This window comes from Callospermophilus lateralis, chromosome 3 (assembly GCF_048772815.1).
Source record: "Callospermophilus lateralis isolate mCalLat2 chromosome 3, mCalLat2.hap1, whole genome shotgun sequence".
Lineage (NCBI taxonomy): Eukaryota > Metazoa > Chordata > Mammalia > Rodentia > Sciuridae > Callospermophilus > Callospermophilus lateralis.
Genome location: NC_135307.1, coordinates 89,206,492 through 89,230,583, shown reverse-complemented (window position 1 = coordinate 89,230,583; position 24,092 = coordinate 89,206,492). Strand labels below are relative to the sequence as shown.

At 37.4% G+C, this 24,092-nt stretch overlaps 1 protein-coding gene and 1 non-coding gene across 9 annotated transcripts in view; both read right to left on the bottom strand.

Moving 5' to 3' along the window:
- Nucleotides 1–24,092, bottom strand: part of Stard9 (StAR related lipid transfer domain containing 9) — a 162,614-nt gene that overhangs the window by 80,185 nt on the left and 58,337 nt on the right. For 7 of the 8 annotated variants that reach the window (XM_076850637.2, XM_076850638.2, XM_076850640.2 and 4 more), the window contains exons 4-7: nt 14,494–14,610; nt 13,277–13,309; nt 13,128–13,189; nt 10,099–10,211 (exon numbers count right to left, since the gene is read on the bottom strand). In XM_076850637.2, coding sequence (XP_076706752.2) covers nt 10,099–10,211; nt 13,128–13,189; nt 13,277–13,309; nt 14,494–14,610 — 325 coding nt within the window. Of the gene's footprint in view, nt 1–10,098; nt 10,224–13,127; nt 13,190–13,276; nt 13,310–14,493; nt 14,611–24,092 lie in introns of those variants that run through there. The other variant, XM_076850645.2, reaches the window with a different exon arrangement.
- Nucleotides 7,366–7,438, bottom strand: Trnae-cuc (transfer RNA glutamic acid (anticodon CUC)). The gene has a single exon. It is a non-coding gene; the product is annotated as a tRNA-Glu (tRNA).

Below are 24,092 nucleotides of genomic sequence, written 5' to 3'. Positions count from 1 at the left end.
CAGCTCGGTGTACCCAAATACAAGCTTGCTTTAATTTGATTTAAAATTGGAGTCAATGGTCTTTTCTTTGCATCGGGGTTCAACAGTTACACAAAATGTTCATATATTACCTCATTTGACCCTCAGGATTCCTGAGATGGGCCCATGCTACTATGCCCACAAGGTGGCAGACATGGTTTGGCACATAAAATATATGATGCACACACTTCTATTCTTCACACCTCTGCAGTTTAGATCATGAGGAGATTTATTGTTTACACAAGAGAGTACAGACAAGTGCCACAGAAATAAACTAAACACTAAGGAAATCAGACCACTGTTCAGGGAAAGTTCCACTGAATTGAGCCACTATAGAATGGGTAGGCTTTACACAGGTGAAAAGGAACCTAAAGTATGTAAATACATTTTTATGGCTGGTATTGACCAAGTCACAAAGGGCCTTTTTACAACCATTCTAGAGAATCTCTATATTCTGTATTACAATTTCTGAGCAAAATAACTTCATAGGCCCGCTACTAAATATAGTTACACCAAAAATTAACAAAGTAATTTAAATGGTGACTGGATTTACTATATTAAGGAATTCTCCTTATTTCAATGTGATAATAGTTTTGTGGTTATATTTTTTAAAAAACAGGCCTTATCTTTCAGCGTTACATACTAAAATGTTTATAGTTAGACTGATGTGACATCTGGAATGTGCCTAAAAATAATAAAGGATGATGGAAGTGAATGGGAATGTAGATAAGTCAGGAGCGGCCAAGAGTTAATGGTATTATGACTGAATAACAAGCACATGGGGTTCATTATACAAGTGTGAAATGTGTCTAACTGCGTATATTCAAAATTTTTCATGATAAGAGTTTACAATTTTTAATAGTAAGGAGACATTCTACTTTTTTTTTTTAAAGAGAGAGAGAGAGAGAGAGAGAGAGAGAGAGAGAGAGAGAATTCCTTCAATATTTATTTTCCAGTTATCGGCGGACACAACATCTTTGTTTGTACGTGGTGCTGAGAATCGAACCCGGGCCGCACGCACGCCAGGCGAGCGCGCCACCACTTGAGCCACATCCCCAGCCTGACATTCTACTTTTGATAATGGCAAATTAGATAATACAGACTACTAAAGACTTCTAGAAAAAGCTGTATAAAAAATAAAGACATCTGCTTAAAGGTGCAGAGGGGGATGACCAGTTAGTGAAAAATTTTCAGACTGTATACTGGGGGGGAAGATGGAAACCCAGAGAGATAAAGTCAACATTTGGGGATGCTTATCACACCCTTAGGGACATTTTCCAAATCTTGAGGGGAAGTGGTTTAGCCCATTTAGACAAACTGGCAGATTAGGATTAGAGTCCAGAGCCCACCCAAAGTGGATCCCCCACTTTGAAAGAAAAAACAAAGGACCATAACACAAGAATAGGTTGAATTAGAAGTAAATATCCTTTTAAAGGACTGCTTCTAAGCTTTGAACATTTTCAGTCCTTAAACTAGACTGAGGTGATTCTCAACCACTAGTGTGCACAGAAACCTATTATAAATAAATATAAGTTTTCTGTAATGGAAAAGATCATTGTTCTAGACTTCTAAATTATTCTATTAACAATTTTGCAAATACTATCTAGCAAAGAAATTATATCAAACCAGACACATAAGTAGATCTGGCAGCATAAATGCAATCAGCAAAAATAATAATCAAGTTGGGCATGCAGGCACAGTCTTATAAATTTTTTTAAAACTGCATAAAGTATAATATCCTCTTGTAATTTTAGTAAATGTAGATTTTTTTTTTCATTTCAAGGGCTTATTGATTTTATCTATCTTTTCAAAAAATTGACTTAGGCTTTGTGGATTTGTCACTAGAAATGAGATGTCTCTGAAGAAAGGTCTGAGGAGTTCCCAGAGGGGAGGAGGATTTCAACCCAGGGTCAGTGGGGTTTTTGGCATATATGATGGAAAAGAATTACAACATGAGGCAAACAAAGGCATAGACAAAGGTCTTTTAGGAAGCAGATACACATTCAAGGAAGAATGTCGGCTATTAAGAGTGAGAAGTCCTTCCTTGGGTTGGGACCCAGTACTTATAAAAAGGCTATAAAACTGAGAATATTTCACTCTTTATCCTAAATCCCTATCTTAGATTCTTACAATTATGTTTATTTCCTATTTTTAGTTTTTGTTCATATTTTTATTTTCCTCCTACTACTTTCTTTAAGTTTAATTTACTGAGTGAGTGTGTCTATTAAGTTATTTGGAATTGAATCCCAGGCTTCATGAATGCTAGGTAAACTTTCTATCACTGAGATACATCCTAAGCCACTTAAAAAAAATTTTTTTTTAACTTTATTGAGACAGAGTCTTGCTAAACTGCCCTTGGCTGGCCTCAAACTTACCATCCTCCAAGTAGCTGAAATTACAGGCATGCACCATCACGTCTGACTAAATTCACTGAAATTTTAAGCTTTGTAAAATGAATGCTTAGCTTGTGGGTTTTTTTTATCCTTTCCACTTTTCTGATGTTTCTTTACAGCTAGACATTTTTCTATAAGCATGTACTAGCTATATTGTACCTGTTTTAATACCTAGTAGTTTCATTATTATTCAGTTTAAAATTTATGTAATTTCCATTATGATTTCTTTTTTGACCCATGTGTTATTTAGAAATGTTTCTTAATTTTCAAGAATTTGGGAATTTTCTAGTTGTTATGGTTATGTAGTTTAATAGTATTGAGTTCAGAGACTATGCTCCATATGATTTTATTTAAAAAATACATTCTGAGCCTGGCAAGATGATATATGCCTATAATCCCAACAACTCGAGAGATTGGGGCAGAAGAATCACAAGTTTGATGTTACCCTCAGCAATTAAGCAAGGCCCTAAGCAACCTAGCAAGACCCTGACTCAAAGTAAAAAATAAAAATAGTTGAGGATATAGCTCAGTGGTAGTGCACCCTTCCCTGAGTTCACATACACACAAATCATCAATTTGATTTGTGGTCTAGTATATTGGTTAATTTTTTAAAGTTTTACACCTGTGTGTAAAAATAGTGTGTAATATATAACTATATAGTTATTGGGCACAATGTTCATGTAGTTCAAATTTTTTATAATGCTATTGAATTTTTTTCTGCCTATTTTAACAAATACTAAGAAAGGCAAGTTAAAATTTTCTATTATGATTATGGATGTTTTTATTCTTTTTAACTGTCAGTTTTTGTTTTATGTATTTTGAGACTTTATTATTATATGCATACAAAAGTAGAATTATTAAATTTTCTTATGAATTGAGCACCCACCCACACACTTTTATTTCCCCCTTCATAGTGCAGGAGATCAAATCCAGGGCCTCATGCATAGTAGACAAGGACTCTATCACTGAACTACATATCCAGCCCCTGAACCCTTTTATCATTATTAAGGATTCTTCTTCCTCTTCCTCTTCTTCTTCCTTTTCATCTTTCTCCTTCTCTCTTCCACTTCCTCCTCTTCTTCCTACTCTTCCTCCTCCTCTCCTTCCTTCTTCTCCTCTTAAGGGTCTCACTAAGTTGCTTAGGGCCTCACTAAGCTGCTGAGACTGGCCTTGAATTTGCAATCCTCCTGGGTCAGCCACCTGAGCTGCTGGAATTATAGGTTTGCACCACTGTGCCCAGTTGGCTCTTTTATTTATTTATTTTTTTAAAAAATCTCCTAACTTCTATCTGGGATCTCTTTCAGCCTCAAGAATAATCTTTAAGTGAGCTGGTGTTGTAGCTCAGTGGTAGAGCGCTTGCCTAGCACATGTAAGGCACTGGGTTTGATCCTCAGCACAACATAAAAATAAGTAAATAAAAGTATTGTGTCCATCTACAATCCAAAATACTTTAAAAAAATACAGTTATCTCATACTAGACAAAAGTGTCAAAAACATTCACTGGAGAAAAGAAAGCCTCTTCAACAAATGGTGCTAAGAAAATTGGAAATCACATGTAACAAAATGAAATTAAACCCCTCTCTCTCACCTGCATGAAACTCAACTCAAGTGGATCAAACACTTAGGCACTAGAACAGAGACCCTGTGCCTAACAGGAGTAAAAGGCCCAAATCTTCACCATGTGGGCCTAGGATCTGACTTCCTTAACAAGACTCGTAAAGCACAAGAAATAAAATCAAGAATCAATAAATAGGATGGATTCAAACTAAAAGTTTCTTCACAGCAAAGGAAACAATCAAGAACATGAAGAGAGAGTCCACAGATCGGGAGAAAATTCTTGCTACCTATACCTCAGATAGAGCATTAATCTCCAGGATATATAAAGAACTCAAAAAACACCAAAAAAACAAATAACCCAATCAATAAGTGGACAAAGGAACTGAAAAGACACCTCACAAAAGAAGAAACATGAATGGTCAACAAATATATGAAAAAATGTTCAACATCTCTAGTAATTAGAGAATTGCAAATAAAAACTACTCTAAAATCTCATCTCACACCAGTCACAGTGGCAGTTATCAAGAATACAGACAACAATAAGTGTTGGTGAGGATGTTGGGGGAAAGGCACACTCATACATTGCTGGTGGGACTGCAAATTTGTTCAACCAAAAAAATATGGAAAACAGTATAAGGATTCCTTAGCAAACCTGGAATGGAACCACCATTTGGCCCAGCTATCCACTCCTCGGTCTATACCCAAGGGACTTACAGCTTATTATAGTAACGCAGCCACATCAATGTTTATAGCAACTCAATTCACAGTAGCTAAGCTATGGAACCAACCTAGGTGCCCTTTGATAGATGACTAGATAAATAAACTGTGGTATATATACACAATGGAATATTACTCAGCATTAAAAGAGAATAAAATTATGGCATTTTCAGGTAAATGGATGGAGTTGGAGAATATCATTCTAAGTGAAGTAAGCCAATCCCCAAAAAACCAAAGGCCAAATGTTCTGATAAGTGGATGCTGATCCATAATGGGGGGGGCATGGGAAAAATGAAGGAACTTTGGGCAAAGGGAAGGGAGATATGGGGAGGGGCTATGGGGTCAGGAAAGATGGTGGAATGAGATGGACATTATTACCCTAGGCACATGTATGATTGCACATATGATGCAATGCTACATCTTGTACTACCAGAGAAATGAAAATCAGTGTTGCAATTGTGTACAATGAATCAAAATACATTCTGCTGTCATAATACGTAATTAAAATAAATTTTTAAAAAAGAATACAAGCAACAATAAATGTTGGTGAGAATGTGCGGGGGAAAGGTATACTTGTACATTGCTAGTAATACTGCAAATTGGTGCAACCAATCTGTAAAGCAGTATTGAGATTCTTCAGAAAACTTGGAATAAAACCACCATTTTGACCCAGCTATCCCACTCCTTGGTTTATAACCAAAGGATTTAAAATCAGCATACTACAGCTACATCAATGATTATAGCAGCTCAATTCACAATAGCTAAACTATGGAACCAACCTAGGTGTCCTTCAGTAGATGAATGGACAAAGAAAATATGGTATATATACACAATGGAATATTGCTTAAAGAAGAATGAAATGATGGCATTTGCCAGTAAATGCATGGAGCTGGAGAATAACATACTAAGTGAAATGAACTAATCCCAAAAAACCAAAGGCTGAATGTTTTCTCTGATAGGTGATAAGGCAGGGGCACTAGGAAAGAATGGAGTTACTCTGGATTAAGTAGAGGGGAGTGAAGAAGTATGGGGGTAAGAAGGATAGTAATATGAATCTGACATTATTACCCTATGAACATGTATAATTACATGACCAGTGTGATTCTACATTATGTACAACCCAAAGAATGAGAAATTACACTTCATAAATGTATGATGTTTCAAAGTGTATTCTATTGTCATGTATAACTAATTAGAACAAATAAAAAAATAATGTAATCATATCATAGATATTCAATAACTATTACCTGAAAAAAATTTTTTTAATAAAAAAAAAGGTAATTTTCCTGATTCCATTGGTTGTCCTGTAATTATATAGGAGACTATGGTTTGTATGAAAAATGCCCTAAAATATTTAGGGGAAATACAGAATCAGGTTGGAAATTTATTCTCAAATATCTCAGGATAAAAGTTCTTTTTGTACTTTTAACTTTCTTATAAGTTTGATTTGTTTCAAAATTTAAAAAAAAATTAAAACTCTTAGAAAACTAAAAAGAAAAGAGAATTTTCTTAATCTGTTATGGCAGTGCTACTCCACAGACTGGTGCTAGTCCTCAAGTTGTCGCTGGTATACAATGAGATAAGTACAGTAATGGAGAATGTAAGAAACTTTTACAATAAAAAAGAATAATTTTTAAAAAATAATTTCATATCTGTTGAATCTAATAAAGATAAATCAAAGCCTATAACCAAGATATCTTCTTTAAATTTTTCTAATAATTCACTTTTATTTTATAAAGTACTGATATAACAAGCATTGGTTTATTTTTTTTAAACTGATCTATTCTGTGGGGGGTGGGGTGCAGCTCAGTGGTAGAGCACTTGCCTCTGATGCACAAGGCCCTGGGTTTGATTTCCAGCCCTGCAAAAAAATATTAATATTAAAATTTTTTAAAGTAATAAAAAACTGGTCCTTTATCACTTTTAAAGAAAGTGATAAGAATATCTATTTAAAATGACCACTATTTTCTTGCCTAGCATGCAAGAAACCCTGGGTATAATCCTCAGCACTGCAAAACACAAATAAAAAACAACTGTTATTGCAAATTTTATAGTTAACGGTTAGATGGCAAAATTTTTCCCTGAGGACAAAACTAGATATTATTATAACTTTTATTTAATAGTGAACTAGTCCTAGTCAGTGCAGAAAAGAAGAAAAAAAAAAAAAAACAGAAGAATTAAGGGGGACTTTGTGTTTTTGTTTTTTTCTGATTGTATACACAGAAAATACAAAATCATTTTTTTCAGAGCCCCAACTACCTACCACATTCCTGGCTTTATACCCTTCCCTTTATATTAAAAGAAACATCAAAGCAAAAATATATTATTTTAGTCTCACTTAGCCATCATTTTAGATACTATATACCCCAATAGCCTTTATATGACTTTGGACAGGGCCCAATACATTTCAGATTTCAATTTTCTCTTTTAACTAATAATTTTTTTAAAGTTTTTCTTTTAATATTTGTAGTTGTAGATGGACACAATACCTTTATTTTTTATTTATTTATTTTTATGTGGTGCTAAGGATCGAGTCCAGTGTCTTATACATACCAGGCGAGCACTCTACCACTGAGCCCCAGCCCTAGCCCCTAATAATTTTTTTTTTTTTTTTAATTGAGACAGGTTCTTACTAAGTTGCCTAGGCTGGCCTTGAACTTGTGTGTGGGGCGGGGCGGGGAGGGGGTGCTGGGGATTTAACCCAGGGCCTTGTGCATGAGAGACAAGCACTCTACCAACTGAGCTATACCCCCAGCCCTGGCCTTGTATTTTTGATCCTCCTTCCTCAGTCTCCTGAGTCTCTAAGATTGAAGGCATGCACTACTGCCCAGCCTAATAAGTTTTAATTAAAAAGTAACAGGCTACCCCTTTCCTTTTTTTTTTTTTGGATTTAGGCAACTATTAAGTTCCACCTTACAATTCTGTAGTGGAACAACAATTTAAAGACATTATATATTCTTACTTCCCATAGCACTCTGAATAATATAGGCATCTAGTAGGTACTCAGTGAATTCCTGAAGAAGTGGTTTCAAATCACCAATCACTTTTCTACTTTGGAGTCATATTCACAGAATGCTGAGTTTGAGAGATATATAATATTCTTTATTCATTAAAAAAGAAGGCCTTTAAAGTTCATTGTAACTACTCATTTGGAAGCCCCAGCTTCCAAGGCTGGTTCTGTGTTATTTTTGAGCTCGTGATTCCTTCACTAAGTAGCAGAAAGAGCCCAGCATGATGGCACATGCCAGTTATCCCAGCAACTCAGGAGCCTGAGGCAGGAGGATCACAAGTTCAAGGATAGCCTCAGCAAATTCAGTGAGGTCCCAAGCAACTTTGTAAGATGCTTTCTCAAAGTAAAACATAAAAAGGGCTAAGGATGTAGTTCAATGGTAAAGTACCCTTGGGTTCAAATTCCAGGACCCCTCCCCCACCACCCCAAAAATAAGCAGAAATGTTCATCTATATTTGTCATGGTTTGAGAAAGTCCTCATGACTTTAAGAGACCTGTAACTTAAAAGACTTAAGATTCTTTGCTGCTGGAGAACTTAATTTCTACCCAAAATCCTTCCCTCCCCAAGGGTTCACTTCATGAAGTATTCTCAAAAGAGCCCTGTGCTCTGCATCAGGAGCCCTGAGATTTTAGTCTAGATCCTGTCATTGACTTTGGATATATGACTCAAGCTCTATGACTTTATATGAGTTCATATGTTCTCTGTGTTGTAGGAACTATGCCAATCAAAAAATCTATGATCCTAGATCTCCTGCTAGGTTCTCAATATACAGTCCCATTCCTATATTCCAGTTCTAGGCAAGGTTCCCAGTTCTAATCTTGCCCCAACTTGCAGTGTAACTTTAGGAATGTCTCTTAACTTTTTACATAGTTGTCTTTTGTACAAGGACATTTGTACTTTATCTGAGGTCTCCTCTGGTTCCTCCCTCCCACTAGAAAATACAAGGATATTTTGAGATGAGACATTGTGACATTACTGTATCAGCTCATGATTTTCCTTGAAAAGTACTGCTTTACATAAAAACTTATGTAAAATTTTACACAGAAGTTTTTCACAGTGGAAACTAAAAGTGGCTCTTAGCAAAGTAAATGTTTTTGTTGTTTCCAGCTGCATTTATGATGGAACATTCAAGAAAAGACAGACACAGAATCAGTGACTGGCATGCCTACTTGGTCATCTATTGGCTATGCCTGATCAGAAGAGATGGCCATTGATCTTTCATGTTCCTTTCCTTATCAGAAAATTAGCATACTATTATGAGAATAGAAACTTAACATTTATATGTTTATTTTTATACACATCCTAAAGGGTAACAATTTCCTCCACTAAAGAACCTAAATGTTCCTACTTATTAGCAGGACCTGGCCTAAGGAAATAAGACATATGGTACTAAACATCAGGGCTTAATAAGGAAGCACACCAGACCCTGATTCATGTCCAACATCTACCCATCTTTCCCATCCTCCCAAGAATCTTCACCAATGGAAGAGAAAATACTCTGGAAAGGAGACTGGCTGGTCCAGGAACTAGTCAAGGTTCTATCAGATCTGGTACCTGTAGACCCAACCAGAGCCCTTTCTCCTCATTCACCATGCTTTAGCCACTTGGTCCTCCTTGAAAACATCAAGTGGCCTCATAGGACTGTAGGTCATAATGCTCTCCCTAACAGAAACACTCCTCCCCTCATGACATGGTTCTTCATGGGACTAGCTCCTATGTTCCCTTCAGGTCTCAGCTTCAGTGTTATCTCCTCAGAGAAGTTTTTACAGACCACTCATATAGGTGGGTCATCTATACCTCCCCAACGTTTTCTTCATCACTATATCTTCTTATATTTTCAGACTCCCTTCTACTAAATTTTAAGCTTACCTGTGAGGGAAGAACCATGTCTCTTCTTTTTTCGACATTTTATTGTATAATTTTTTTTTTGCTCCCTCCATCTGCTAGTCAGGACCATGTCTTTTCTATTTATCATTATATATCCAGTGTCTAGTACAGCAACTAGCATAAAGTAAATTTTTTAAAATATTTTTTTTAGTTGTTGATAGATCTTTATTTTATTTATTATTTATTTGTATGTGGTGCTGAGAATCGAATTCAGTGCCTCACACATGTCAGGCAAGTGCTCTACCACTAAGCCACAATCCCAGCCCCAAGTAAATGTTTTTAATATGTATTTTTTTAGTTGTAGGTGGACACAATATCTTTATTTTATTTTTATGTGGTGCTGAGGATTGAGCCCAGTGCTTCATGTGTGCCAGGCAAGCGTTCTACCACTGAGCCACAGCCCCAGCCCCTAAAGTAAATTTTTATTATATATATATTGAATGAATTAGTGAATACTTGAACAGCCTCCTAAGACTTCAGTTTGATCTCAGATTTCCAGGACCACAAAAGCTTACCTTCCACATACGGGCCCATCTCTGGATGCTCCCTGACCCGCAGGGTATGGGACTTCTTTTGATTAGATTGCTTCAATAGATCCCGTACCCGTTCATTATAGATTTCCAGGAAACTAAAGGAGAGAAAGGCAACACAATTAGACTTTGAAAAAAAAGAAGGAAAAATACTAATCCAAGAATCTGAAGGTTCCAGGTTTCTTTTCCAGCTTCTATCTCTGACAATCTAAGTCTTTGACCAAGCCAGGACTCCCCTTATGTGTCTTTCTACTTGTTTACAAAAGAGTTTAAGCAATGGCTTTCATCACTTCATGGTTTCAGGTTTAAAATACAGTGCTTATTTGAGATTAGCCCTTGAGGGACTATTTCAACATGATTTTTGGCCATAATATGTGGCCACCAGCTGTGTCCTGATCAGGCCTCCATGGCACATAGTCTATAGAGTATGTTTCTTGAGTGATTTTCAAACAGGACCCTCTATTGTTCTGTGAAGGCATCTCAGAGGCCATTGCTGAGCAGTGAGGGAAACTAATTAATAAGGGTTTCAGTCTCTATCCCTGCTTTAAATAGGGCATTTCTCATCTGTTTTATACACTGGAATTGTATGTAAGTTATGTTCTATCTTATCCACTGACATTTTATTCCTTCCTTAAAAAAGCAGTTATAATTCTTAATTAAAATCAGTAAAGAGCTGGTTACAGTGGCACATGTCCATAATCACAGCAACCTCGGGAGCTGCAACAGGAGGATCAAAAATTTCAGGCCAATCTAGGCAACTCAGTGACATCCTGAATCAAAATAAAAAATAAAAAGGGCTGGGGATGTAGCTCAATGGTAAAGTGCTGCTGGGTTCAATCTCCAGCACCAAAGGAAAACTAAAAAGAAAAAAAAAAAAACAGTAAAGATTTTATGAAACAAGAAAGTAGACTTCTCACAGAAAGATCTTCCTCATCAGAACACATATGTTTGCCTGTGAAGTTAGAAGTCAGAAAAAGAGGCTCCAGTTCAAAGCTAAACTATATTCACACTTGTCCCATACATTTTTTTCTCCTTAACATTCTCTTATCTAAACATAGTAATCCTAGTCATCTCTCTCTCTCTCTCTCTCATTCATTCATTCATTCATTCATACACACACACACACACACACACACACACACACATATATATGTTGTACATTGACATAATATCTTTATTTTATTTTATAAATATATTTTTTTATGGTGGGACTGCAAATTGATGCGGCCAATTTGGAAAGCAGTATGGAGATTCCTTGGAAAGCTGGGAATGGAACCACCATTTGACCCAGCTATTTCCCTTCTTGGACTATTCCCTGAAGACCTTAAAAGAGCGTACTATAGGGATACTGCTACATGGATGTTCATAGCAGCACAATTCACAATAGCTAGACTGTGGAACCAACCTAGATGCCCTTCAATAGATGAATAGATAAAAAAAATGTGGCATTTATACACAATGGAGTACTACTCAGCACTAAAAAATGACAAAATCATGGCATTTGCAGGGAAATGGATGGCACTAGAGCAGATTATGCGAAGTGAAGCTAGCTAATCCCTAGAAAACAAATGCCAAATGTCATCTTTGATATAAGGGAGCAACTAAGAACAGAGCAGGGAGGAAGAGCATGAGAAGAAGATTAACATTAAACAGGGACGAGAGGTGGGAGGGAAAGGGAGAGAGAAGGGAAATTGCATGGAAATGGAAGGAGACCCTCATCGTTATACAAAATTACATATAAGAGGAGGTGAAGGGAAAGGGGGGGAAAAACAAGGGAGAGAAATGAAGTACAGTAGATGGGGTAGAGAGAGAAGATGGGAGGGGAGGGGAGGGGGGATAGTAGAGGATAGGAAAGACAGCAGAATACAACAGACACTAGTATGGCAATATGTAAAAACGTGGATGCATAACCGATGTGATTCTGCAATCTGTATATGGGGGAAAAATGGGAGTTCATAACCCACTTGAATAAAATGTATGAAATATGATATGTCAAGAGCTATGTAATGTTTTGAACAACTAATAAAAAATATATTTTTTTTAGTTGTAGTTGACACAATACTTTTATTTTATTTTTATGTGGTGCTGAGGATGGAACCCAGGGCCTCGCACGTGCTAGGCAAGGGCTCTACTGCTGAGCCACAAATCCAGCCCCTTACGCTTGCTAGGCAAGTGCTCTACCACTGAATTACAACCCTGCCCTCCCCCTTGGCATAGCTGTTCCCAGATGTTATAGACAGTAAAATATGTATATGTGTGTGTGTGTATATATACATATATTCCCACTTAAATATTTGTATATTTTTATTTTATACACTCAAAATTTTAAGAAATAACATTCACAATTACTTAATTTTTAAGAACGAATATTTGTTCTTTTGGGGGTGATGGAAATGTTCTAGAATCAGTGGTAATGCTTGTATAATCTTGGATATATTATAAAAATCAAACTATATACTTCAAAATTTTGTACTACAGGCATTTTATGGTAGGTGAATTACATCTTAATATTTATAGAAAGGACATTGAACATGGAAGAAAGAAATGAAGGAAGGAAATAAACTATGTTTAAATGAAACTTAAATAGAAACTGGTAACCTTATGTCAACATTTCACTTCATATTAGTTAAAATTTTATCTTAGAAAAGATGGTCTTAATGTGGGAACTAGAGTTTGAGAACCATTTCCCTATAAAACCACCCAGTAAAGGATTGGAAAAAGAAATCCAAAAATCTAGTATTAAGCTTTGGAACACGAAGGAAAGGGAATCGAGTTAGCCAGGGTAAGGTGGGCCACATAAGGAGACATCTGCTTATGAAGTCCAAGGATAAGGAATTAAGTTTTCTGTAACCTGAGAACCTAATTGTTTCTCATCTCCCTGTTCTATAAAATGTGTCTTCTGTGGCTTCTCTGCATCCCTCTGGTAACTCTGGAAGCAAGGAGAGGACAGATGAACATGCCAAAATTTGAAATGGCAGGAACATTTCAGGTCCTGGTACCTGACAAGTTATTACCTTATTTTTATCCTACAGGAGGAAGGCAATGAGGCAGAGTCTTCTTCCTTGGTGAAGAGACCCTGCACAAACCACAGGGTTGGGATTTCACTGAAAGGATTAGACAAAAGAGACCTACTTTGAAAGGATCCAGTTAAAAGAGTCTGTACCTCACATATCCGAGGTGTAAGCCCAACAGAGGCCTAAAGAACAGAAGAAAGGGAAGAATTATTGGTTATTCTAGGAAATGATCTCTATGACTCAACACCCCAGAAACCAACTCAGCATGGAGGATGGGTACATGGAAATCTTTGTGTTACCCTTTTCACTTTAGGCAGTTTCACTAGAAGTACATAGAAGACTTACGTATCCCTACCATCAAGAGACCCTCATGGGAGGAATGCACTGAGGGAGTCAGATTATTACCATAAGAAAGAAGAAAAGGAGAAGCTGGCAAACTTAGATATGTGTTTCATGCAAGAAAGATTACATCTTTCTTGCATAAACTCATTTTACTAATGTGGTCCTTCCTAGATCCCCCTACCTCCTATCCCTACATACAGGAAGACTAGAGAACCGGGGTGTCCAGAATATACATCTAAATCTAGAGAGAAGCATAATCTTTCTCCATCTTATATTCAGGTTAAGGGCTTTATACCTCTTGGTTTAGTGGGCAATTTCTTCTTTTAATTTCAAATATATGAAAACACACTAGACACAGACAAAAGAAGTGATGAATCAGGCCTAAAGCAGCAGGATAATCTTTCAGGAGGAATAATGTCTCAGATAATGTCCCTGAATGATCTTATCTGTCACCCTTTCCACCAGTTCATCTCCCTGGGATACTTCTAAAACAGAGGTATTCTTAGGGAATGCTGCCCTTCTGAATTGCTGTAGATAAAGCAAAGTGCTCATTAAAACCTACATATTTTTTAAAGCTCCCAGTTTAGAAGCTAGTTTTCCTGCTTCCTTCTAATACACAGATATAACACTGGTAACCTTTTAGAGTGGCCATAGTAATCTCATCTCTGCACAGTTCTTGCCAGCACTGAAGATTCAGTTTAGGTCCTATAGACACAGATAAGGTTAAGGTTTCAAGCGATGAACTTGGAAATAATATGACAAATTCAGTAGAACTGACAAGGACATCTTTGTCAAAGGGAGTTGTAAAATCCTAAGGTTCTTCAGGATTGAATAAGCAGGCTAATCAAAGTTTACCTTTCAATTAAAGTGATAAAAAATCCATTCTTAGTATAGAAGAGGGTTCATTAAATTTTGTTAAAGCTGACTGGCAATGAAAATCACATTCTATCTCACAGTGGCAAGGAGAACACAAGATTCAGGCTTGTTGTGACATTAGAAACATCATTGTAGTAATAATACTTACTGGGGTCCCCAGCATGGTATAAGTCTTCCCAGAGCCTGTCTGCCCATAGGCAAAAAGGCATATGTTGTAGCCTCTGGCAGCTCCAGAGAGTACTTCAGTCCCCAAGTCTTGAAACACCTGTGACAACAAAAGCAGACCATGTCACTGATCCTTCTACCCATAGCAGATTTAAAAATTTTTTTTAAATTTTTATTGATTCTTTTTATTTATACATGACAGAAGAATTCATTTTTATATAATTATTCAAGCACGGAATATACCTTGTTCTAATTAGGACCCCATTCTTGTGGATGTACACGGTGGTGGTGGGATTCACTGTGATATATTCATATAAGTACATAGGAAAATTATTTCAGGTTCATTCTATAGTCTTTCCTTTTTTATTTTTATTTTTTGATTCTTTTATTATTATTATTTGTTCAAAACATTACAAAGCTCTTGACATATCACATTTCATACATTTGATTCAAGCAGATTATGAACTCCCATTTTTACCCCGTATACATATTGCAGATTCACATCGGTTCCACATCCACTTTTTTACATACTGCCATACTAGTGTCTATTGTATTCTGCTGCCCTTCCTATCCTCTACTATTCCCCCTCCCCTCCCCTCCCCTATCCTCCCATCTTCTCTCTCTACCCCATCTACTGTAATTCATTTCTCTCTCTCGATTTTTTTCCCGTTTCCCCTCACTTCCTCTTATATGCAATTTTGTATAACAATGAGGGTCTCCTTCCTTTACCATGCAATTTCCCTTCTCTCTCTCTTTCCCTACCCCCTCTCGACCCTGTTTAATGGTGATCTTCTTCTCATGCTGTTCCTCCCTATTCTGTTCTTAGTTGCTCTCCTTAAGTTTTTTCTCAGCAAGAGAAACAATAAGAGAGGTAAACAGGGAGCCTACATCATGGGAACAAATTTTTACTCCTCACACTTCAGATAGAGCCCTAATATCCAGAGTATACAAAGAATTCAAAAAATTAAACAATAAGATAACAAATAACCCAATCAACAAATGGGCCAAGGACCTGAGCAGACACTTCTCAGAGGAGGACATACAATCAATCAACAAGTACATGAAAAAATGCTCACCATCTCTAACAGTCAGAGAAATGCAAATCAAAACCACCCTAAGATACCATCTCACTCCAGTAATATTGGCAGCCATTATGAAGTCAAACAACAAGAAGTGCTGGCGAGGATGTGGGGAAAAGGGTACACTTGTACATTGCTGGTGGGACTGCAAATTGGTACGGCCAATTTGGAAAGCAGTATGGAGATTCCTGGGAAAGCTGGGAATGGAACCACCATTTGACCCAGCTATTGCCCTTCTCGGACTATTCCCTGAAGACCTTAAAAGAGCGTACTATAGGGATACTGCTACATCGATGTTCATAGCAGCACAATTCACAATAGCTAGACTGTGGAACCAACCTAGATGCCCTTCAATAGATGAATGGATAAAAAAAATGTGGCATTTATACACAATGGAGTATTACTCTGCACTAAAAAATGACAAAATCATGGAATTTGCAGGGAAATGGATGGCACTAGAGAAGATTATGCTAAGTGAAGCTAGCCAATCCATAAAATTATTTTTAATCTAAAAATTTATAAAATATTTCAAACACACATGACTATAAATTCCTACCATTTTACAAGAATAAATTCAGCTTCAGAATAAAGATGGCTAAGGAAAATGCAGTCGATCATTTAAATATTTTTATTTATTTATTTATTTTGTACTAGGGATTTAACCCAGGGGTACTTTATCACTGAGCAATTCCCAGCACTTTTTTTTTCTTTAGTTGTTGATAGATCTTTATTTTATTTATTGATATGTGGTGCTGAGAATTGAACCCAGTACCTCACACATGCCAGGCAAGTGTGGTACCACTGAGCCATAGTCCCAGCCCACCCAGTCCTTTTTTAATTAAAAAACTTTTTTTTAGTTGTAGATGGACACAATACCTTTATTTCATTTATTTTTATATGATGCTGAGGATTGAACTCAGTGCCTCACATGTGCTAGGCAAGCTCTCTACCACTCAACTACAACACCAACCACCATTTTTTATTTTTAATTTTGAGACAGGATTTCTCTAAAGTGCTAAGGCCCCTGCTTAATTGCTGAGGCTGCCCTTGAACTTATGATCCTCCTGTCTCAGCCTTCCAAGTTGCTGAGATTACAGGTATATGAACCACGCCAGGCCATGATCCCTAGTCTTAAGGCAAAGAGTCTAGAAAAAGAGTAAAGACATGCTGGCAAAATATTTTTTTTTTCCTCTCATGACAAGAAAATGTTCACTATGGTTAAGTGGATAAACCTACAGTGAAATATTACCCAGTAACATGTAAGTGCCAGATCTAAAGACACCACGCTAAGGATCAGGTAAGCTCAGAAATTAGGATTTTCCTCATGAGTCGACTATATATACATTTTCTCCTCAAACTGCCCCTGATAGCTAGGTTCTGTTGGTCATTTAGCTCAATAAACTTTATACTCAATAAACTTTGTGTTATGCCTGAAAGTTCTACTGATCTTGAATAGGCAGAACTGGTCTCAGGAAAAAACAGCCAGGTTTATGAGGAAGGCACAGCTTCCCAGTTCAACCTTTCCATAACAGTATGCACATGGATGTCTGCATACCCTCCTGGTATGGTAGACATTCATATTTTGACTATTTGAGGGAAGTCTTTGATTGTGTAAGTCTTAGTGGCAAGGAGGGCCCAATCCTCTACTACAGAAGCCAAGCAAGCCAGATACTGCTCTTCACTTTCTGGCAGCTACAGCACTGGCACATTAACTACGCTAATGTTCCCACTTGAGTTTTGAAAGAAAGTTGCAAAAACAAAGCAATAACTGATAAATCTCCAAGAGTTCAACAGTATTGCATGCTGCTGAGCATACAGTGGCAGAAGTACCAAGTGTAGTGCTCAATTAGACTATTCTGTGCTATGGTTTTGCCTAGGTTCCCTGCTACCTGGGGTCCCATGCTTTCCTGACCATTTTCAACTTTCCTTTCAATTCTGTGAATTATCTGATATAGCTCCAAATTGTAGTATGGTTCTCACTTCAAAGCCATGTGTTCTTTTGGCAAGTTACTTAAATACTGTAGCCTCAGTTTCTCTAGCTATAAAATAGATCTTGTGTACCTCTATTACAAAAATTGTTATGATGATTAAGTGAGTTCATATATGAAAGTAGGGATAACAGGTACAAAGACAGGAGTTTCTAAGTCAAAATTATGCTACTTATTCTGTTTTAACAGTTGTAGCTATGCTTCTTGGCCAGTGAACTATTTGTTTTGTTTGTTTTTTTAATGCTTCCAATATCAGGCATAAAGCCAAAAGAACCCAGGGTGCAGTGAAAGATTTATGCCTAAAGACTTTTTTAAAGCTCCCATTTTAGAAGCTAGTTTTCTTGCTTCCTTCTAATACACAGATATAACACTGGTAACCTTTTTGGTGCCTTGTATAAATTCTACTTCTTTTCCCGGTATATCTAGCAGCCTCTCCACTCACTAACTCTATGTTAGCAAAGCTGAAAACTGGGCAAGGTCATTTACCTCCTGAAATCTGGCTGGGTGAAATTCCCACAATTTGAAGAAGGAGGGGTATATTTCTCTGCAATAGTCTATTTGAGTTGACTGCCATTCATTTATTTGGTTGGAAAATCTTTCATAAAACTCCTCTTTTCTTTTCTAGTGCCCCGTCAGGAGGTGGGAACAGAGATGCAGACAGAGCAAGGACACATCTAAATCTCAGTGTTATTTCTTCCCATAGCTCATGCACAGCTGAGCAGATTAAGGATTATGAAAAATCAATAGAATGTTACTTTGTCCATGTCATTATCCAAATTCAAATAATTGCCTGCAAGTTTTATGTAAATATCTTTGAAGATACAATTTTCCCTCAATGGTAAAGATGTTAATAGGTAAAGTCACTAGGCTCCAAACCTGGGATTCATGGAAACTGTCAAGATACACCTACTATTTTTTAAGAACTGTGGGGAAGAGCTCATTAAACATTCCTGGAAAATTCACAGCCTTAGAAGAGTACCACAAGCCAGATAACACCATGTTCCACTCTCACCATGATAATAAAGTGAATCAAATGGAAACATTCACTGAATACCAACTACAATTTGAAGGCTAAAAAAGTCACTAAACAGGAATCTGAAGATGCAGGGTTACATTCTAGAGAAATGGGTGGTCTTGATTCTTTTCTGGGGCATAAGTAGGAAGAAGTATTAGACAGAATGCATGTAATAAAATACTTCCAGTTTTTTAAAGTGTTAGCTAAATAGGTGACAGCCCACTAGATACTGCTATATGAGGACTCCTACAACCTAAAGCCCAAAACAAAAACCTAGCAATACCCAATATTCTAAATTCAACTGAATCTAGGAATGAAGATTTTTTTAAAAGAAGTTTTCAAAAGAATAAGACGAGTCACAGACCAGGATAAAATATTAGCAAAAGATTTTACTGATAAAGGAAGAGTACCCAAAATAGACAAAGGAAACAACCTAATCAAAAATGGGCAAATTATCATATCTCAAAATATCATATTACTAAGTGGAAATCTGAAAAAGGCAAAATATTGTATGATTCCAAATAAATAACATTACGGAGGCAATAAAAAGATCAGTCATTGCCAGGGGTTAGAAGAGATGACTGACTAGACAGAGCAAAGGGGACTTTTTTGAGCAGTGAAACTATTCTGTATACTACAACAAAAAGTCACATGCCATTATACATTTGTCAAAACTCAAAGAATGTACCAAGTGTGAACCCACAGATAAATTATGTACTTTGGGTGACAATGATGTGCTAAGGTATGTTCACAGATTGTAATAAATGTACTATTGTGGTACAGGATACTGTTAGTGGAGGCAGCTCAACATGAGCGGGGAGAGGGTGTGAGAGAACTCCATGTACTTTCTGCTTAATTTTTCTCTGCCTAAAACTGCTTCAAAAAATAGTTCATTAAAAAATAAGTTCAACAAGATAAATCTTAAGGAATGGAACACTCTGCTTGTTGGAAAGATATCAGTAACATTATCAGGCAAACCATTCTTAAATCCAACCAAAATGAACCTCATCTCTGGAGATTTCATGACTGTTTTAAGATTTAAATTTTCCTAAAGGAATTTTTCACTGATAGGTGTGTTTTGAGTAGTTTATAGTTCTTTCCTTTATGTATTATGTTTCCAAGTAGACTTATAAAAAATAAAAATACAAAATCACAGAGTTCCAACTTAGGATGAGAAAATGTTCAAAATAATAAATACTGAGCAGTGACACATACCTGTAATCCCAGCTACTTGAAAATCTGAGGCAGGAGGATCACAAGTTCAAAATCAGTCTCAGCAACTCAGCAAGACCCTGTCTTAAGATTAAAAATTAAAAGAGCAGGGACTAGCTTAGTAGTAGAATGCCCCTAGGTTCAATCCCCAGTACTGAAAAAAACAAAAAACCTTAAGGAACCCAGAGTTGCACTTACCTACACTTCTCATCACATGGAGATGATGAGGTAAAGTTAATACTATCTGTGCATCTACTGACCCATTCCCTCTTGTGATAGTACAGAAAAGGAGACTTTTGTACCACTTATTTGAAGATGAAGACAGAGTTATCTGTGTAAGATAAAAAGTAAATTTAAAAAATAAAAAAACAACGTAATTGGGCCTTAGTTGGTGAAAGGGCTCAGAATAGTTCATCTCTTCCTCTAATAGCTACATAAACCTAGCTAGGAATCAACAGACATAATTTGAGACATGGGCCAAATGCAGACCAGATACTGACTCTAGTCTTTTGTAGCAGATTTCACCAGAGGAAACAGGAAACAGCCTGTATCTAACTTTGACAGATGAATCTAGATTTCCTATTTTCCTTCTCCATTTTATACTATGAACTACAGAAAACTTCATCTTCTGTGTTTAAGTATATTTATCCATGCAGTGCATACTATGGAAACTGGTAATTAAACACTTTCCAAGGAACTAACAGAGAGAGAAACTACAACAGAAATTTTGAAATGCAGGTGAACATGAACAAAGCCAACTGAAACCTGTGTCATACCCAATGGAAAGAAAGAACAGTTGTTATTCTGAAAGAAACCAGTCTTGAGACATGTAGGTCCCCGAACTGTATTAATCTTAGCCTAAGGCAGGAAACACTTATGAGTTTCCCATTAGGGACTATGAGAAATAGAAAGTCCAGTTGTCTATTTTCAGAACACAGTATTTGACCTTAAATGTAAAACTGAGATGTAAGAAAGGCAGTCAGAGAAGAAATAGAGCAGAATGGAAAGTTACAAGCAGATAACTTACACAATAGCATCACAGCCTATAGATATGGCATATTCAAAAGTCCATTCACCTGAACAGTTCCTGGACAAACAGGAGCTGAGGGGTAAGGGGTCAGTCTGATCAACAGAGATATAAAATCTCTTTGTTAAGAAATAGTAACTTCAGGGCATTGGGGTTGTGGCACAGTGGTAGAGTGCTCACCTAGCATGTGTGAGGCTCTGAGTTCAATCCTCAGCACTACAAAACAAAAATAAATAAAATAAAGGTATTGGGTCCTTCTACAACTAAAAAAGAAATTATTTTATAAAAAGGAAATAGTAACTTCAAACACTTCTTGGAAGATGATATACAATCAATCAAGAAATATATAAAAAATGTTCAACATTTCTAGCAAATAGAAAAATGCAAATCAAAACTACTCTAAGATTTCATCTCACTCCAGTCAGAATGATAGCTACTAAGAATACAAACAACAATAAGTGTTGATGAGGATATGGGGAAAAGGGCTCACTCTTTCATTGCTGATGGGACTACAAATCAGTGCAACCAATCTGGAAAGCAGTATGAAGATTCCTTGAAACACTGGGAATGGAACCACCATTTGACCCAGATATTCCACTCCTCCGTTTATACCCAAAGAACTTAAAATCAGCATACTTCGGGGACACAGCTACATCAATGTTTATAGCAGCACAATTCACAGTAGCTAAATTGTGGATCCAACTTAGATACCCTTCAGTAGATGAATGGATAAAGAAAATGTGGTGTATATACAAAATGGAATATTACTCAGCATTAAAAGAGAATAAAATCATGGCATTTGCAGGTAAATGGATGGAGCTGGAGAATATCATGCTAAGTAAAGTAAGCCAATCCCTAAAAACGAAATGCTGAATGTCTTCTCTGATAGAAAGATGCTAACTCATATTGGGTATGGGGGTTGAGCATGAGAGAAACAGAGGAACTTTAGATAGGGCAAAGGGGAGGGAGGGGAAGGGAGGGGGCATGGGGGTAAGAAAGACGGTGGAATGAGATGGACATCATTACCCTAAGTTCATGCATGAAAACATGAATGGGGAGACTCTACTTTGTGTTCAACCAGATACATGAAAAATTGTGTACTATGTTTACTGTGAATTGAATTGCATTCTGCTGTCATATATAACTAATTCGAATAAATAAAATTTTAAAAAAAAGAAATAGTAACTTACAGCCTAGGGTTGTAGCTCAGTAGTAGAGCACTCCACTAGCACGTGTGAGGCCCTGCGTTCATATATATTATATATATATATATATGAAGTTTATTTATATACACATATGTATATAAATAAAAGAAACAGTAACTTGGATAAAGAAGTAGGAACTGCACATGAGCTGTTATTGAAAGCTCAGTCCTTTTCCCCATGCCAATTCAATAACAAAGTATGGTTTTGAGAAAAAGGAAAAAAGAAGTGTCTTGCTTTGCTAGCAAAGGAGAAGCACAGGAGACTCCTGTAGCAGAGGCCATGATTCTGCCCATCCAGGAGAACAGAGAGTTTTAAAGAAGAGATTCATTCCAGGTGTTCCCTTTGGGGGGCTGTGATTAAATAGCCAATTCTTAGATCTTCTGGCACCATCCCTGATGTCCGAATTACTTGATTCCTGTGGTGGATATGTTATCAAAGGAAGATATCTCAGCCTAGGATAGGAAGAAGGTGATCCTGCTCCCCACATGAAAAGAAAGCATGTTCACTTTAAAATATGTCTCAGTGGCAGAATAGCAAGGGTTATATTCAAAGCATGAGGTGACCACTGTTACAGTGTCAAAAGGTACTCAAACCCAGAAAAACCTTCCCACCTTACCCACTTCCCACCGCAGAATAAAGGGATGTGGGGACAACTAAAGATATATTTCTTTAAATAACCCTTAGGAGACAGTACTCAGCCAATGAGGAACCAGGGGAGGATCTTCCACACTAGGTCTGCCTGCTCACCCAAACCTGATCTCTTGAAAGAACATCAGGAAATGCCTCACTTTTTGCTATACTTTATGTCTTTTTTTTTTTAAGTTGTAGATGGACAAAATTGTGGTAAGCCATTGTTGTAGATTGTGGCCGCCATTAGAAGATGGCACCGGCTTCCACTGTGGCCTGTGGTAAACAAATCCTTTTATGGAGAGTTGGCACGCTATCCCTTGCCACCCTATGAGAAAGATCCACGTGGCGGCTTAAGATTGGTACGTGGGAGGCTTTATTAGGCTGTGCTTGGGTGCTCGGGAGGAGGGGGGTCACTAGAAGATACTTTAATCAAGGCCTGAATAAACTGCTGAAAGAAGATTCCTGAGTTGCGTCTTCCTTGCGGGCAAGGGGTCGCGACAAGTGGTGCCGAGACCCGGGAACCAGAACTTTCAGTAGTCAGGGGTGGTGCACCGGTTAGTCCCAGGTAAGTGGGATCCACGATCAAAGCGGTGATTAGTCCCAGGTAAGTGGGATCCGCGATCAAAGCGGGGCAGCTCCTCTATAAAGCAAGAGAGAGCGTTACATTTTATTGCAGCTGCACTGTGTACTTTCACTTTTGTTTTTTGTGTGTCTTTTGTTGTGTCATGGGTGCCGCATCTTCAAGTCCGCTTCTCCTGGCCCTAGATGGCCTGTTACGTTCCAAGGGCCTAGAAGTGAAACGTAGTACTTTACAGAGATTTTTACAGAAGACAGATATTGCTGCACCGTGGTTTGCGTTTTCGGGCAGCCTTACTATACCTAGCTGGGACAAATTAGGGAAAGATCTAGATTTCGCTCGTGAACAAGGCACCTTAGAGGGTGGTGTTATACCACTTTGGAAGTTACTTAGAGGATGTATAGTAGATAGTAAATGCCAGGAAGCTGTGAGTGAGGGTCAAGCTGTTCTTGAGCAACTACATGAGGAAAAGTCTGAAGGATCACATAGTGAAGTGGCAGAGAGCATTGGGAGTAAGAGTAGTGAGAAGGCAAAAGAGCCTGAAACTAAAAATAGGAGAAGGCTCTACCCAGACTTTGCTGAATTAAAAACGCCTGAGAACACAAGCGGCTCAGAGAGTTCTGAGGACCTTGATATATTGCTACAACAACTACGCAAGATAAAAATGAAGAAAAGGAAAAAAGGGATACAGTGCACGCAGGCCTACTGTAAAAAGAGGACGGGATCCAATATCGGTCAACAACACTCTGAGGAGGAGGAGGTAGAATATCTCGAAGAAGATATGGTACCGGTTGCCCCACCCCCGTATGTGGGGGGGAGCCAAAATTCCAGGAGATCTTTTCATGCGCA